Below are 17,870 nucleotides of genomic sequence, written 5' to 3' on the forward strand. Positions count from 1 at the left end.
TGGTATTATTTGTGTTTAATGTTATGTATTCTGTTTGGAGTGGGTGAACTACAATTCCCAGAATCGTGGCTGAATCCTTCCCAAACCCTGCCAGTATTATAAGTTGGCCATTTTGGGCGTGTGTACAAGGTGTGCTGCAGTACTCTCTAGATGGGGTTCCACTACTACAACTTCCAGATTCCCGGGGCAATTGGCCCGAAATATCTATCAGTATCCACAGCAGGCAATATTCAGTCTGTGTGGCAAGATTCGTTATTGGCTGGGTTCAGTGGTCTTTGGATGGAGGTGAACCACAGCTCCCAAAATCAAGGCCCCTTCCCACAAATCCCTGCAGTATGTTCAGTAGGTCATGAGGCTTCTCTGTGTGAAGTGTGGTCCTAGTGCATTGTCGGTGGGGGTCAGTGTTTATCTGGCTGCAGGTGAACTATAACTCCCTTTTCCCCAAACTTGTCCAATATGTTGTATTGGTTATGGGGGCTCTGTGTGCCAAGTGTGATACTCATTCATTGCAGGTGAACTATAAATCCCAGTACCTGCTACTCCCAAATCTCCAGGCCAATTCCCCTCCAAACCCACCAGTAGTCAAATCTGGGCATATTGGGTCTGCATGGCAAGTTTGGCCGAGAACCATCATTGTTTGGGTTCATAGCGTTCTGGTTATAGGTGAACTTCAACTCCTCTATATTATCCAGTAGGAGTCACAGGGCTCTGACTTGATGCAGGGTGAACTACAACTTCCACCATGTGGAGTCAATCCCAAAACTCCTCCAGTAAGTTTAGTTGCAGCTCAGTTCTGCTCTGTTTGTTATGCAGACAGATTTGAAAGGAAAGGGCAGTGGGCAGGGCCATGGAAACTCCACAGAAATGGAGAACCCTGGGATGCCTGCCTGTGGTGGAAGAAAAAGCAAAATGTAGGATGAAATGGTCCCCGAATGAAAGCATTCCTTGCATGGTGGGCCGTAGTGCTTGGCGAGGACATTGGCAGGGTTTGGGCTACATGTTCATGGCGCTCGCTGTGACCACAATGTCAGTGGAAAAGAGTGACTTGCTGGCTCCTCAGCACTGGGAACTAGAGCCTGTTTGTGGAGGCCGGAGGCTGTCTGTGTGAGCGGACACCCGTGCCACATACACACATACGGATTTTCGCTTTTATTATGGATTTAGATAGTAATATTTCCCTAGTTATTTATACAAAATCCCCCCTTTTTCATTCGTGGTAGAAGCCTGTGCATACTATCATCTTAAATTTTTGTTAGTTCATCAAGGCAAGTTGTGGAACTGCCAAAAAAAATAGAAAGGGATGGAAAAGTTACTAAGGAACCAAACTGAGAGAGGTATGCATGAAAATAAACAGACCTCTGTGGCTTGGAGGGAGGTGATGTTGACAGATTTGTAAGGGTGCAGCTACACTGTAGAATTAATGCAGTTTAATACCACTCTATCTGCCATGGAATCTTGGGAGTTATAGTCTGATGAGGTATTAGCACACTGGCAGAGAGCCTTAAAAGCCTTGCAAAAATACAGTGTTTACAATTCCATAGCATTGAGCCATGGAAGTTAAAGAGATGTCAAATGGCATTAATTTTATAGTGTAGATCAGGCATGGGCAAACTTGGGCCCTCCAGGTGTTTTGGACATCAACTCCCACCATTCCTAACAGTCAGCAGCTGTTAGGAATGGTGGGAGTTGAAGTCCAAAACACCCGGAAGGCCAAAGTTTACCCATGCCTGATGTAGATGCATCCTAAATAGCAAGTTAGAAAGTGTGGCACAGCACTCTAGTCCCTGCGCCCACCAACTCTCTCTTACCATATTGCACCCGAGGACTGTAGCATGCAAACTCCATGCGAGTATCTTCTGTAATGCCATCCTCAATGGTATGCTTCAAGCGTGGACAGGCTCCTGTGCGGAAAAAAGTAAGGCATGTATTCAGATTGCATGCATTCCTCACTTTCTCTAGGAGCAGTGTGAAATGTCTAGTTGGTATTGGTTATAAAAGATCAGTAGAAAACTAAGACTTCAGAGTTCTCAAAGGGACTTAACAGAAGCAGTGGTTCTCCTGGTAAAGGTAAAGGGTAAAAGTTTCCCCTGACGTTAAGTCCAGTCATGTCCGACTCTGGGGGTTGGTGCTCATCTCCATTTCTAAGCCGAAGAGCCGGCATTGTCTATAGACACCTCCTAGGTCATGTGGCTGGCATGACTACTTGGAGTGCCATTACCTTCCTGTAGAAGTGGTACCTATTGATCTGTTTACATTTGCATTTTTTCGAAATGCTAAATTGACAGAAGCTGGGGCTAATAGTGGGAGCTCACTCCGCTCCCTGGATTCGAACCAGCAACCTTTCAGTGAGTAAGTTCAGCAGCTCAGTGGTTTAATCCACTGTACCACCAGGGGCTCTTGAGATAAGAAGTGCAATTATAAGGAAGTTCACTACTTGTTGCAATAGCTGGGAGTGATGTGCTTAGTCCAATGGGTGCAGATAACATGGCTATTTTAAGACGATAGTGGAAGTCAGTGGTGGGGGCACCTGCTAAGCAAAGCCCCAAAGGCCACTACTCCAATGTGGCTCAAGGTGTGGTTAAAGGTGTGCTAGAGAATTCATGGGCCCCTGGTGGCGGCGGGGTGTGTTAAAGCGCTGAGCTGCTGAACTTGCAGACCGAAAGGTCCCAGGTTCAAATCCCGGGAGTGGAATGAGCACCCTCTGTTAGCCCCAGCTCCTGCCAACCTAGCAGTTCAAAAACATGCAAATGTGAGTAGATCAATAGGTACCGCTCCAGCGGGAAGGTAACGGCACTCCATGCAGTCATGCCGGCCACATGACCTTGGAGGTGTCTACAGACAATGCTGGCTCTTCGGCTTAGAAATGGAGATGAGCACCAACCCCCAGAGTCAGTTACGACTGGACTTAACGTCAGGGGAAACCTTTAATTTTAGAGAATACATAAAATATGGTCTGGGGCCTCACTGTTACTACTACAGATAATAATACAGCCCAACCAAAAACAAATTCTTGGTGTCTTTGTTTTTAGGCCTGTTCCTGGGGTTATTTGGGGTCCTGATTCAGAAAATTGCATTGGATAGACCACATTAGTTCATGATTATTAAATATGTTTTTCTGTGGGCGAGCAGATGGTGACTACTGGATGGCATATGTTCTGTATCAGAAACTAGATCTGATGTGGTCTATCCAATGCAATTTTTTGAATCAGCACCCCAAATAACCAAATCGAATCTAAAGTTGACCAAAAACTGATTCGTAACCCTTTTGGTACTAATGTTGGAGAGTGGTCCCTGGTCAAAGTGGTTCCTGGTTAAAAAAAAATGTTGGGAACCACTGCTATGAAGAATATTTATCAGAAAATCTCTAGTCCACAGCTTTTAATACTATGGGTCCTGGCCTCAAATAAGACCCCCTTAGCTCAATGTCGGGTTCACAAAAATTTCGCAACCAAAAATGTTTCTAAATGCCATCCATTTACACTAATCTGTTAGCAACAACATGCAGTGCTTAAAGTGGGCTCAGCATAAAATGCTTCAGCTGTACTCCACAAAAAAGGAAGACCAGCCTGTTTAGTAAGGCTTGCAAATGTTGGTTTATTATCAGTAAATGTTTGCTTTTACACCTACTTTATATACCTATATAACTGGGGCCACATAAAAATTTCTTGGATGGAAAGAGGTCGCAAGTGGAAAAGTTTAAGAAGACCTGCTCTAGGCGATTCTACGGTTGATTTATGGTGCAAGCCCTTAAGACACTGTTATACCCTCCATGGATCAATCCTCTGCCATTCCACTTTTTCAGCTACTTTTAAAATGTCCCAGTTTCTCAATCGTCCTCCCACTTTCCCCCATTGTCCTTCAATTACAGCAAATGGGGTTTAAAGCCGTTTGCACTGAATGTGTTGTCGAAGGCTTTCATGGCTGGAATCACTGGGTTGCTGTGAATTTTCCGGGGCTGTATGGCCATGTTCCAGAAGCATTCTCTCCTGAGGGTTGTTGTATGTCTTTCGGGCTGTGAAGTATGGATAAACTAAGACCATTCCAACAACTATCATGTCAGACTACACAGAGAAGCCATTGAAATCCACAAGCATGTAGACAACTTTAACAGAAAGGAAGAAACCATGAAAATGAACAAAATCTGGCTACCAGTATTACAAAACTCCAAAATCAAAACAGTAGATGGAAACCAACACAATGAAGGCTTGACTGAACAAAGGATGCCCCCAGGCAAGGGACAAAACATCTCCAATGCTAATTAGGGTGATTAACTGAAACATTAATGCTGGCTCCCAGTGACAAAGGACTCTTTCCACACCTTGGACTCTACACAGATATATATTCTTTCCTTTCCTTACTTAGTTTTATCCATACCTCACAACCTCTGAGGATGCCTGCCATAGATGTGGGCGAAACGTCAGGAGAGAATACTTCTGGAACATGGCCACACAGCCCGAAAGACATACAACAATCCTGTGATCCCGGCCATGAAAGCCTTCGACAACACATTGAACATTCTTTCCTGACATTTCACCCACATCTATGCCAGGCATGCTCAGAGGTTGTGAGGTCTGTTGGAAACTAGGCAAGTGGGGTTTATATATCTGTGAAATGTCCAGGGTGGGAGAAAGAACTCTTTTCTGTTTGAGGCAAGTGTGAACATTGCAGTTGGCCACCTTGATTAGCACTGAATGGCCTTGTACCTTCAAAGCCTGGCAGCTTCCTGCCTGGGGGAATCCTTTGTTGGAAGGTGTTAGCTCGCCCTGATTGTTTCCAGGGTGGGAACCAGGACCTTCCACAGATATATAAACCCCACTTACCTAGATTCCAACAGACCTCACAACCTCTGAGCATGCCTGACATAGATGTGGGTGAAATGTCAGGAGAGAATGCTTCTGGAACATGACCATACAACCTGGAAAACTCACAGCAATCCATTTTTATACTCAATTAACCCAACAGGAGCGGAGTGGAAGTCTGTCTTTCACAGTGGGCTCAGGGGAAAGAAAACTACTGTAGTTTTTCTGGTGTGTTCTTCCTCATTAGTAACTTTCCTCATCTTGGGAACACATGTTGCAAATGTTGGAGGGTATGCACCCTAGCCCTATTTTCCATTTCTAGAGCTATACCAATGGCAGATTTTTCATGTTGGCAAGGCAAGCCTCTGTTCAAGGAAGTCTTTTATTGTTGTCCACCCTGACCTTCAGGAATCCTAAATTCAGTTGCAGCCACTTTACCTTCAGCACATTGGCAGACGTCATCGGAGCATAAGGCAGAGACATACTGAGGTTTGTTGGGAGCACCATAGAAGATGTTGCAGCGCTGATCTATCCATGGATATTAGGTTGCAAAAAGAGAGGGAGAGAGAGATAGACAGTATATGAGAGGTTTTTATTTAATTCAGTGATTCAACCTCATCCAGAAGTTCAGTCTGGCTGAAAACAGAACTACAAATGTCTAAAGAAGTGTTCTTTCTAGAGATGTCTAGGTCCTCAAGCATGGATCTGTGGCCAGTTTCCAAGGACCTAGACATTCCTAAAAATAACATATTAATGAAATCAGCAAATAATCAAATCTGTCAAGGTTAAAGCCTGGAAATGAGGAGAGTTGACAGTACTGATGAAAGTACTTTGATGAAATAGTCACGCTGTTCTGGGGGATGTTGGACAATATAAGGTGTTTCAAAATGACGGACCCAATTTCAAAGCAGTGTATTTCACAATGGCAACATACTGCAATTATGCAAAAAGTAACAAGTGAATCAATGAGTTCTCAAGTTCTACAGTCTATTTTTATCCTGAAACAAACCTCAAAAATAACATCTCATTGGGCCTTAATGTTGTGGAGTTGTCATCTTTCAAATGGCTGAGACCAGGGGCTGTTTGTGCACTAGGAGTGACATCTAGCAGCAATCAATTGAAACTCTATCCCCAACCCTTTCAAGCAGTGAGAGCTTCATTTATGTGTGGTTCATGGTTGCAGTCTTGTAGACATTTCAAATCAGGTCCATCTTTTTGAAACATGCTGCATAATAAGAGTAACATCACATCAGCTCAATAGACATCTTGAGCAATGATCAATCTATTTGCCCCCAAGGAACTGGGAAATTGACGCTCCTATTTAATGTTTGATGTTTTGTTTCATATCTGATATAACAGGTTGCATTTTGTATTTAATTTTAGTTGTTAAGTCATAATTTGTGTTTATATGTTTAGTTATCAATTTTTTCATTATTATGGGTGTATTGTTATTGTGTTCGGGCATTGACTGTTTGCCTTTTATGTTTGGAATCCACCCTGAGTCCCTCCAGGAGAGATAGGCTGGAATATAAATAAAGTTTTATTATTATTATTATTATTATTATTATTATTATTATTATTATTATTATTATTTCCAGACTCAAATTTGGCATTGCAGAGGAAGTGGGGGGCACATTTCTGATCCCAGGCATCATAGATTATCTCCGTGTGCCATGAGCTCACTTCACCCTGCCTTCCCACGCAGGGCAGATGTCAACCCAGATTTCATCAGGCTCCCAAGATCTGTCAAAATACAGAACCCCAGTAATGCATACCAAACAAATAATGCAAATGCAATATGCTACACAGCCTATTAAAAATTTACAGGCTGCCAGAAAATTTAACTGACTTATCAGCCAAGCAAGTAATGGATCAATTAAATTTAAATACATTTGCATTTCTTTCCCTAAAACCTCAATATTCTTGCTTTGGGGGAAGAATGAAAGTCATAAGCAAGCTGCAAAGGCAAGCAATTTGTGACCCCTTATCTAAAAGATCTACCTCATGGTGTCTAGGGCAGAGCTTTCCAAACATTTCATGCTGGTAAGACTTATCAGACATGCATTATTTCACGACACAGTAGTTCAGTTTTACTAGCAAGCCGGAGGATAAACCAACCCCTTATAAGATATATGGGCACATATATAAATTGTAATAACAAAATGTATGGGAACACAACATATCTCATGAAAGGGTTGTTGTATGTTTTCCGGGCTGTATGGCCATGTTCTAGAAGTATTCTCTCCTGACGTTTCTCCCACATCTATGGCAGGCATCCTCAGAGGTTGTGAGGTGAAACCTCTGAGGATGCCTGCCATAGATGTGGGTGAAATGTCAGGAGAGAATACTTCTAGAACATGGCCATACAGCCCGGAAAACATACAACAGCCCTGTGATCCCGGCCCTGAAAGCCTTCGACAACACATATCTCATGAAAACTTTTCATTTATATTATAAAAAATGTATGATTTATTACTTACTAGCTTGGGTACCTGCTGTTGCCCAGGTTATTTGAAAGTTAATTTTTAAATTGTACAAATGCATTAGGTTGTGGGTGAACTACAACTCACATCATGGCAGGTTAACCCCCAGAAACTCCATCAGTACTGAAAGTTTGTCATGTTGGGGAAGTTTGCTCTGGATGCATCATCAGAGAGGTTCACTATGCTCTCTGGCTGCAGGGTAAACTACAGCTCCCACCATGGTGAGTCAATCCCCCTCAGTTGGTCATAGGGGTTCTGTTGGTTCAGTTGGTAAAGGGAGTTCTGTGTGCCAAATTTGGTCCCGGTCTATTCTCAGTGGAGGTCATGGTGTCTCCGGATATAGGTGAACTAAAACTCTCAGAAATGAATGTCAGTTCTCCTTCAACCCCTGCTGAAAGTTTAGTTGGTCATGGGGGTTCGGTGTGCCAAGTTTGTTTGCGATCTATTGTCGGTGGTGGTCACGGTGTTTCCGGATGTAGGTGAACTATAACTCCCAGAAATGAAGGTCAGTTCTCCTCCAACCCCTGTAGAAGGTTCAGTTGGTCATGGGGGTTCGGTGTGCCAAGTTTGCGATCTATTGTCGGTGGTGGTCACGGTGTCTCCGGATGTAGGTGAACTATAACTCCCAGAAATGAAGGTCAGTTCTCCTCCAACCCCTGTAGAAGGTTCAGTTGGTCATGGGGGTTCGGTGTGCCAAGTTTGCGATCTATTGTCGGTGGTGGTCACGGTGTTTCCGGATGTAGGTGAACTATAACTCCCAGAAATGAAGGTCAGTTATCCTCCAACCCCTGTAGAAGGTTCAGTTGGTCATGGGGGTTCGGTGTGCCAAGTTTGTTTGCGATCTATTGTCGGTGGTGGTCACGGTGTCTCCGGATGTAGGTGAACTATAACTCCCAGAAATGAAGGTCAGTTCCCCTCAAACCCCTTCAGGAGATTCAGTTGGTCATGCTGGTTCTATGGGCCAAGTTAAGTCCAGGTACATCATTGGTGGGGATCAGAGTGTCCTTTGATTGCAGGTGAACTATAAATCCCAGTACCAACAGCTCCCAAATGTGAAGGCCAATCCCCCCTAAATCCCTCAAGTATGTTCTGTGGTCATGGGGGTTGTGTGTTTGAAATGTTCCTTGGAGGGAGGGCCATTGGTGACTCCTCAGCACTGGGAGTTATATCTGTTTGTGGAGGTGGGAGCCTGATTGACACCCGTACCACATACACACATACAGATTTTCACATTAATCATGTGTATAGATTTTACAGAGACTAAATGGTTTTGTATTAAGTTCAGGTGACACATCTACACATTGTAGCCAACACACTAAGGTGTCATGACACACAGTTTGGAAAGCTCTGGTCTAGGGAACTCCCTGCCTCGTGATTTGCCATTTCTTTATTGTTATTGTGTGCCTTCAAGTATATTCTGACTTAAAGGAACCCTATCATGGTGCTTTCCAAGGCTATGACTGTGTGACTTGTCCAAATTCACCCAATGTTTTTTCATGAGTGGGGATTCGAACCCTGCTTACATATTCCAACACTTAAACTATTAGATCTTACCTGGTTCATAAAAATCATAGATGGTGGCACTGGCCGGCTGGAGCTTCCCAACCGGTACTGTCTGCTTGGCTTTAAATGCTAAGCATTCACGTTCTGATTCGGGCACCTGCACATAAGCATGCATATGTATTATTTCTCTTGCTAATTTTAAACCAGCTTTCAGTCTAACAGAAACAACAAAATCAGTTGGGATAAGGGAGGAAAGCTAAGCCTCCCATCCCGGTTTCATCTGCTATAGATCAGTTACAAAATCAGCTTCATTTAGACAAATCTTAACCTATAGATTAGGGGGAGTGTAGGGTTGCTAAGTGAAATAAGGGAAAGGGCTCTTGGCAATTTAATGGTGATGTATGACAGGGAAAATTGTTTGTTTGTTTGTTTGTTTATTATCATGAGACTCCTGGAAGATCCCAGAAACAGCAGAAGAAAGGGATGTCGTAGATAACTATGGACAACCCTCTACATTTGCAGGTTTAACTTTTGCGGATTTGATTAATATGTTCACTTTAGGAAACTAGGTCCTAGGTCCTTAACTTTCATTATGAAAGCTTTATTATCGTGTCAGAAGTGTCTTGAGAACATACTGCAAGTCGTCTCTGGTGTGAGTGAATGGCTGTCTACTGAGACATTGCCAGGGAGGCCCGGATGTGTTACCATCTTGCTGGGGGGTTTCTCTCATGTCCCTACAAGCTAGAGCTGAGAGACAGGAGCTCACCCCATATTGCAGATTTGAACCAGCAACCTTCAGGTCAGCAACCCAACCTTCAGGTCAGCAGTTCAGCTGGCACAAGGGTTTAACTGTGGCTTCTTATGAAGGACTTAAAGACTGCTAGAGAGGGGTTCTCTCATATTGAAAAAAGTGGCATTTTTTATTTGCAGCTTTTCCGCTTTCGTGGGAGTCCTGTACCCTTACCTCTAGCAAATTTGGAGGGCTGACTCTCGTATTTTCAACTAGTTACCCCTGAGCTCAATTCAGAAAGCAGTGCTGGGTTTATGCAAGGGGGAGTTTATTGGAACGCCTCTATAAAGCTTTCCCTATTTCCTCCCTCATTAAGTCCCTTCTTGCAGGTTTCTCTCACCGAGTCGATATACAGCATCAGCCGTCGTCCTTGAAGCTCCCAATGGCTGATGTATCGATCTGGGACATCGCGTAGCTGAGGAGGTGGTGGAGGGAAAAGAAGGAGAGAAATAGCAAAATGAAACACAAGCATCACCTCCCAAAATAGAGCCAGTATAGCCCAGTGACATAGGAGATCTGGGTTCAAATCTTCCCTGACCTATAAAATTCTTAGTTTATTTGGTCAGGTATAGAATGTAGTGTTTAGGAGTTGATACATGTATATTTATATTTTATTTTTGTTATTTCTTTTGTATATCATCTTCAATGTTGTTTTAAGTATTTAGAAATTATATGCGAATAAAACACTTTTAAAATAATTATATTTATGTTAATAATTTTTTTTTTTTTAAAAAGAACGGTCATAGCAGTAGTTTGGTCCCACTTTTGTCTTAGGCCTCATCTACACTGCCAAATAATACAGTTTCAGAATTCAGATTAATTGCATTTGAACTGGATTCATAGAATACAGTAGAGTCTCACTTATCCAATACTCGCTTATCCAATGTTCTGGATTATCCAATGCATTTTTGTAGTCAATGTTTTCAATACATCGTGATATTTTGGTGCTAAATTCGTAAATACAGTATTTACTACATAGCATTACTGTGTGTTGAACTGCTTTTTCTGTCAAATTTGTTGTATAACATGATGTTTTGGTGCTTAATTTGTAAAATCATAATCTAATTTGATTTTTAATAGGCTTTTCCTTAATCCCTCCTTATTATCCAACATATTCGCTTATCCAACGTTCTGCTGGCCCGTTTATGTTGGATAAGTGAGACTCTACTGTAGTTGGAAATGGATTATATGGCAGTGTAGTCTTATATAATCCAGTTCAATCTGTATTAAATGAGTCTACACTGTCCATATAATGCAGTTCAAATTGCATTATGTGGCAGTGTAGATGAAGTCATAGTCTTATCACATGACATCATTGTTTTCCCAATAAACCAGGAATGTGGTTTCTTCCATGCTTAAATGATCTACATTGCAGAATGAATGCAGTTTGACACCACTTTAGCTGTCATGGTTCCATACTATCAAATTTTGGGATTTGTAGTTTGGTGAGGTATTAGTACTCTTTGGCAGAGAAAGCTAAAGACCTTATCAACTACCGTGTTTCCCCGAAAATAAGACATTGTCTTATATTAATTTTTGCTCCCAAAGATGCTCTAGGTCTTATTTTCAGGGGATGTCTTATTTTTCCATGAAGAAGAATTCACATTTATTATTGAACAAAAAAATGAACATTTATTATATGCTGTACAGTAGTTGTCATCACAAACCAGCATAACCAGACGAACTGTGAATCCTATCAAGAATTTCTTGTTACTACCAATATTTCCATGTACAACACTCTATGGTACGTACATTTACCGATCCTGCATGCTCTGGTGTTCTGTTCGTTCGGCATGCTTCCAAACAAAAACTTTGCTAGGTCTTACTTTCGGGGGAGGCCTTATATTTAGCAATTCAGCAAAACCTCTACTAGGTCTTATTTTCTGGGGATGTCTTATTTTAGGGGAAACAGGGTATTAAGATTCCATAGCAATGACCCATGGCAGTTAAAGTGGTGTCTAACGTTCTTAACTTTTCAGTGTAGACGGGATCTGACTGAAGAATGACATCTCTGCCTTTCAGAAAGTCTCACAGTCTCCCACAAATAGCTACCTGGTTAAGGTCCCCTTCATCAGGTTGGAATCCACTAAGCAGGGTGATGTCCACAATGACCATGCCAGTGACATGTGCCCCTGGTTGTCTCCTACAAAGGAAGGAACCACAGGGTATTGAGAAGGAGGAGGAAACAGCAGTAGTATAATATGGCCTTCACATCCACAGAGGATACATTCCTAACTTCACCATCAAAATATAAAGCCATAGATAATAATGAATCCTATTGAAATGAATGTCTTTCAGAAGGATACAATAGAAATGTGCAGGAGGACTTAGGAAATTCCCAAAGAGAATTTTTTTTTCCGGATATGGGAAAATGAAACTGTAGGTGCCAAATTCCACTTATTCTGGGGTGATACTAGATAGTAGCAAGGGGAAACAATTTCTGGGCGAGTCCGGCAAAATCTGGAAGTGAGCTGGTTCCTGTCCCTGTTTTGGATTTAGGCAAGTGAAAATAGGAAGCAAAGCCCCCTCTGAACATATCTTGCCAAGAAAACCTCATGGTAAGCCTGTCTTAGTGTTGCCATAGGCTGGAAGCAACTTGAAGGCACACAACTACCAGAAAGTACTTACCATGTGATATGAATGAGAGGAGAGGGCAAAGTGCAACCTTGAAGCTGCATGGAGACTCCTTTTTCCTAGCTATTTTTTGGAACTCTCTTTCTCCAGACTGGCCAGATCTTTTTCTAGTCCACCCAAAAGGATGAAATTATTCTCCTGAAAGTTTCCAGGGTTATCAATTCACTTTTCAAGTATTGGTAAGGGGCTCTCGATGTTTACTTTTTAAACACATATTTTTTAAAAATATATTGGAAATTGATTTTGGCAACTTCCAGTTTTATTTTGCACTTTTGTTTAGCAGTCTGAGCAGTCTCTTAGGCTCCTAGGGACAGAAATCAGGTTCCTTATCCACCACAGTTTCCCATCTCGAATTATAAAACAATATTAGAGAAAGCCTTAGTTATGATACAATCCCTTCCATGTCAGTGGGTTATCACTCTGCCTCAGTTTTAGTCAAAACATTTAAAATCTTTCCAAACAACTAAGCTCTATTCCCCAAACTTGATATACCTTGTTTAAAGTTTAAACTAAGTGTCACCACTGGCATGAAATGATTACAATTACAAAGTTTTTACCCTCAAAGTAGAATAATGCTCCCCTCTAATTTACCAGAAGCAGACATTGTAGGTGACATCCCGTTGTGGCTGTCCAGGCTCTTTGGCCTGTCTCTTCCGGCGGCGGCGGGCATCAAACAACTCAATGGGCGATAATGGCTGGTCAGCAGGCTGTGATGATGTTTCAGCCTCATCTTCATATTCATAATAGTAATCATAAGCATCAGCTGTTAAGAATATGAGAACCATGTTGGGTTAGACCAAAGGCCCATCTTGTCCAATGTTTTGTTCACATATTAAGTCATAAACTATAAATAGGATTAACAGTATGGGATAAACAGTAAACAAATGGGATAAACAGTAATCTGTTCATCTATGATCCAGTTGCTTATTGTTTTGTATGTATGTTCTAGTATGCAGCTTCCTTTACTTTATGGTTCCTGAGAAGTTGTAGGAGGGGCTGCAGACCACAGGGTCTGCTCAGACCACACACTTTCACACATTTGCTTGCTGGTTTTTTGTTTTTTGTTTTTGTTTTGTAAGAGAGATGCCCTGGCTGGATGGCATAGAAAATTATCTCAATCATATCTGAAACTGGATTGATACGTTTGTACCTGTGTCTGCTGAACACATGAAGATTATGAGTAAACCAAATATGTTATTTTTTAAATCAAAGTCTAATTCATTTTTGTCTCTTGAGTCCATGATATAAAACAAGTTGTTTTATCGGAGCATATATATATTTTGGGCACTGAAAAACACTTTTGAAGCACTGCTGTTTTTTACACACTGGCAAAATCTCTGTTTTCCTAACAGATCAGAGATAACTGAAACCATTGCTTTGCATAATTATATCTGGTTGTATACTACAAAAGAAGATTCTACTCTAAAGGGTTTTGGCTCTTCTCTGAAAGGTCATGTTGTTCTAAAAAGTTATGATCTCCAAAAAGGTTATGTTTTCGAAAAGATTATATGATATATTTGGAGCAGAGGTCTTTCATTTTAATAGATTTCACTCTTAATGTCCAGGGATGTAAACCTGCAGATATAAGGGTCATGCTGTACTACATCTGATAATGGAGCCATCTTGACTAGTAGCCATTGATATCCTTAACCTCCATGAATTTATTCGGTTTCTTTTTAAACCTATCCAAGAGGAAATCTATAATTATATGTCATGTGAAACTGTCAGCTGTGACTTTTTCCATCCACCTCCACTTTTGTTTCCACTTTTTAAAAATCACATACTTGTCCAAATCTCAAAACTATGTTTATGGCAAGGCAACAAGACAACTTCAGAAAGCATGGTTTGTCTTACTTCAAACTCACCATAGTTGATATCAAACACGGTTCAATAACATGACAAACTATGATTAGGGGGGAGAAAGGGAAGCTTGAAAATCCTTCCTAGATGTTAGAGAAGGATGGAAGGAGGAAGGGAGGGAGGAAGACAGGCATAAGAAAGAAGATAACTGAGGCTCATGTATGAATGCAACTATTCATTTTATTGAGGATAAAATAATTAAGAAAGAGAAAGAGAAAAAAGAAAAATAGTAAGTGCTGTCTTTCTTTTTACAATGAAAGTGGTGGAACAATTCAGTTATAGAATAGTGGAAATAAGAGCAAAAGAAGATAGCACCAAAAAAAAAGAAAAAAAAAGAATAAAACAAGAAAAAGGAGGGGGGAGTGCAGTTCTTTTTTCCTTCTTTATATAAAACTGGTTATACCAAAAAAAAGGGGGGGGGGGAGGAAAAAGAAAGGGTGTGAGGGAAAAGATAAAAAATGAGAGCAATGAAATAAACAAGGGTAGTTGTTGACTTCCAATCTCTTCCTCTTGGGATAGATCTCTGTATAATTTTTCTCCTTTACATAGTCCTCTCTTATCAATGTATATTTAATCAAACGAACATTTTGCTATTGTCTGAGTTTATATAGTCTTTCAAACATGTCCAATCCATTTTATTAATTGAAGTGACTTCATAAGTTTTTAGATGGTATGTTAAAATATCCATATTCATAATATCCATAATTTTTATAATCCAATCTTCCATTCTGGGTGTTTCTTTAATTTTCCCATTTTTTTGCATATTCTATTCTAGCTGCCATTGTAAAATATGTAAATAATTTCTTGTTTTTTTTGTTAAATGTTAAATCTGTTATACCTAATAAAAAGTAACTTTCACCAACTTTGAAGAGTCAAGAAATATTAAATTATAATCCCTATGATCTCCAGCCTCATTGTAGGGAAGAACAATACCAAGTGTCCGAGAGGTATCTACTGCCCCCTTTGACTTACGTTGACGCTGAACAGACCCGCTCAGGGTCACTTCCAACCCGAGGGTTTGGCATGAAGTGTTCTGCATAGTTAAGATGTTAAATTGCTTGAGGACCTGCAAGGAACAGGAGATAGAAGACCAGAGCACGGCTTGGTGACAGCGTTTGCAAAGGTCACATTTTAAAATTTCCATTCTCAAAACTCCCACAACCAACACAATACCTAATTACTGTAAACCTCCTGAGTCCCCTGGCCACTCCTCTGTTGAAGAATAGAACTCTGCAAGGTATATCCAAGGCATTTTAAAGTCATAGTTATCTGTGACCAGGCAAATACCCTGGCCTGGTTTTTACACAGCCAGTGGAGACATAGGGATGCACATAATTTCATCAGTGAACCATGCAATTCCCACCCATTTTATCACCTTCTGCAAGTTAATGCAAACCACAAATATAGGGTGTGTCTTCCTTTTCTGAAGTGCTTGGGACCAAAAAGTTTTCTATTTTTTTCAGTTTTTAGAAAAAGGAATTGGGGAAGGAAAGGATTAGCTACACATTCAGAGCGTCCATCAATGGTACAAAGGGCAAGTGTGGTGTGGCTTGGCCAGGTAGTCGGAGCTTTCCAACATTAACAGTGCACACAGTAGCCAAATGCATTTAGACCTTTCCTTTCCCTGGTACCTGTTTTTGTGTAAGTCACAAAATTCAGGGGGAGAACTATTTTAGGAGACCTATGGAACACACAAGCTGAACTTTAAACATAGAAGAAATATATTGTACCACTCTGAGTTTATACAAATACACAAGAGAGGGGGAAAACAATAACTTATAACAAAAAAACAAAATGAAGATACTCACAGTTAAAGTCCCCTTTCCTTTCCCTTCCACCTTTACATTGATGTTGGTTCCCAAGGAAAACTAATAGAAGGAAAAGGTGAAAGTGAGCGACTCATCTAACTAAAACTTTAATATCACTATGGCAGCCCTTCCTAAACATACACTTTCTAGATATGCTGGCATTTACATTAGCCATTTAGTCAAAACTGGTAGGAGTTGTAGACCAAAAACATCTATTAGACCTTAGAGTAGAAGCAGAACTACGATATGGAGACTGAGATGAAAGTAATTGGCTGGATTTAGAAAGAGAATAAAATAAAAAGTACCTACTCAAAATTTCTCCTGTGCCAACCTTTCCTCACCTGGTGCCCACAAGACATGTTGAACTATTTAATTTGGACAAGAATGTTGTGAATTGTAGACCAACATATCTAGATAACTACATATTGGGAGAGATGCCCACTGCCCTTTATTTATGTTGGAGATTGAGAACAATGCCGTTGACAAAATAGTATTTTTTAGCATTTAATGATAATAGTAGCAACTTCTCCAACCAATAGGTGGTGCTCCTCCAATGTTATGTTGTCTTTTTTATTTTTGTCTTGGGGACAATTTTTTGAGATGAAGAGACTTGATATCAATGCTGTAGGTTTTGGAAGTAACAAGTTACAAGGAGCACAGTAACAAATAAATTAGTTTCAGCATACTGAGAGTGTATCAAAGCCAAATGAGTAGGAACAATGTTACTTTACTGGTCTAATGCAATAAATAGAAGAGGTTACTTTGTTGGTGTACTGAGTTCAGATCTATTTGAAATTTTTTGAAATGGTATTTTAAGACATTTTTATAAGGGTTTGGGCAGGAAATACGTGAGTATTATGCCAGCGGATCCAAGTTCCACAACTTCAGGTAACCTATACAGTCAACTTTTTGTGGATGCGATTATTTGCAGATTAGATTAGTATCTTTCTAAGCATCTCTAGGTCCTTCTATCAGCAGTTGATCACAGAGTTGTGCTGGAGGACCTAGAGCAGTGGTTCTCAACATGTGGGTCCCCAAGTGTTTTGACCTACAACTCCCAGAAATCCCAGTCAGTTTACCAGCTATTGGGATTTCTTGGCGTTGAAGGCCAAAACATCTTGGGACCCACAGGTTGAGAACCACTGACCTAGAGTCTGGAACTCCATTATATGGTCAGTGTAAACTCATATAATGCAGTTTAACTGCACTGAATTGCATTATATGAGTCTACACTGACCATATAATTCAGTTGACCACAGAGATGCATTGGAGGACCTAGAGATTTCTAGAGGTACTATCTCAGGTCCTCCTCCTCCTCCCTTTTCCCAGTATAAACATGTTTCAGATAAATATTACACAACCCACATCTTAATCATGTCTGCCTAGTATCCCAAAACAGCCAAGGAGAAAGTAGCTTAACTAACCAAAACAACCAAATGGGTGGAAAACCACCAAGAAGGAAAATATAACATGGACATATATACCTGCAGTTCTTCCTGGACTGGATCATCGGACCTTCCAAATGAAAGAAATATCGGCAAACGTCTGCCTGGGATGTTGAGGGTCACCTTCAGTTCATTATCATCCTCTTTGAAGGTGCTGATCCAGTAACAAGACAAGGCTTCCAGTGCTACCACAGTATCCTGAAAATGGAAGATGGTGTTGAAGTCAGGCATCCAGCCAACTCAAAGTGGAAACAGAGGTTGTTCTTGCCTCTTTTCTGCAGTTGCACAAGAGGGATTATGGCGTTGCTAAATGGTAAGGTTTGAAATGTGATTGATCATCATAACAGTCCTCATCCATTCATCACTTTATTTTTATCTCATCTTTTCCCCAACTGAGATTTTTTTTACCCTCTAGAAGACTGAACCCTGGTTTCCAGAATAGCTTTGCAATGCTCAAACCACTACACTGCACTGGCTCTTGGCATTTCACTGCCGCTTTTACAAAGGTAAAAAGGTACATTTACAAAGGTACATTTGGAATAATATCA

General features: G+C 40.8%; 1 protein-coding gene across 1 annotated transcript in view; it reads right to left on the reverse strand.

Moving 5' to 3' along the window:
- Positions 1 to 17,870, reverse strand: part of LOC100554736 (complement C4) — a 91,974-nt gene that overhangs the window by 6,489 nt on the left and 67,615 nt on the right. Inside the window, exons 30-38 of the mRNA XM_003218071.4 lie at positions 17,362 to 17,520; positions 15,878 to 15,937; positions 15,042 to 15,135; positions 12,801 to 12,972; positions 11,628 to 11,718; positions 9,916 to 9,990; positions 8,837 to 8,942; positions 5,238 to 5,327; positions 1,809 to 1,901 (exon numbers count right to left, since the gene is read on the reverse strand). Coding sequence (XP_003218119.3) covers positions 1,809 to 1,901; positions 5,238 to 5,327; positions 8,837 to 8,942; positions 9,916 to 9,990; positions 11,628 to 11,718; positions 12,801 to 12,972; positions 15,042 to 15,135; positions 15,878 to 15,937; positions 17,362 to 17,520 — 940 coding nt within the window. The remainder of the gene's footprint in view (positions 1 to 1,808; positions 1,902 to 5,237; positions 5,328 to 8,836; positions 8,943 to 9,915; positions 9,991 to 11,627; positions 11,719 to 12,800; positions 12,973 to 15,041; positions 15,136 to 15,877; positions 15,938 to 17,361; positions 17,521 to 17,870) is intronic.

The sequence above is a fragment of the Anolis carolinensis genome, chromosome 2 (assembly GCF_035594765.1).
Source record: "Anolis carolinensis isolate JA03-04 chromosome 2, rAnoCar3.1.pri, whole genome shotgun sequence".
In the NCBI taxonomy this organism is placed as follows: domain Eukaryota; kingdom Metazoa; phylum Chordata; class Lepidosauria; order Squamata; family Dactyloidae; genus Anolis; species Anolis carolinensis.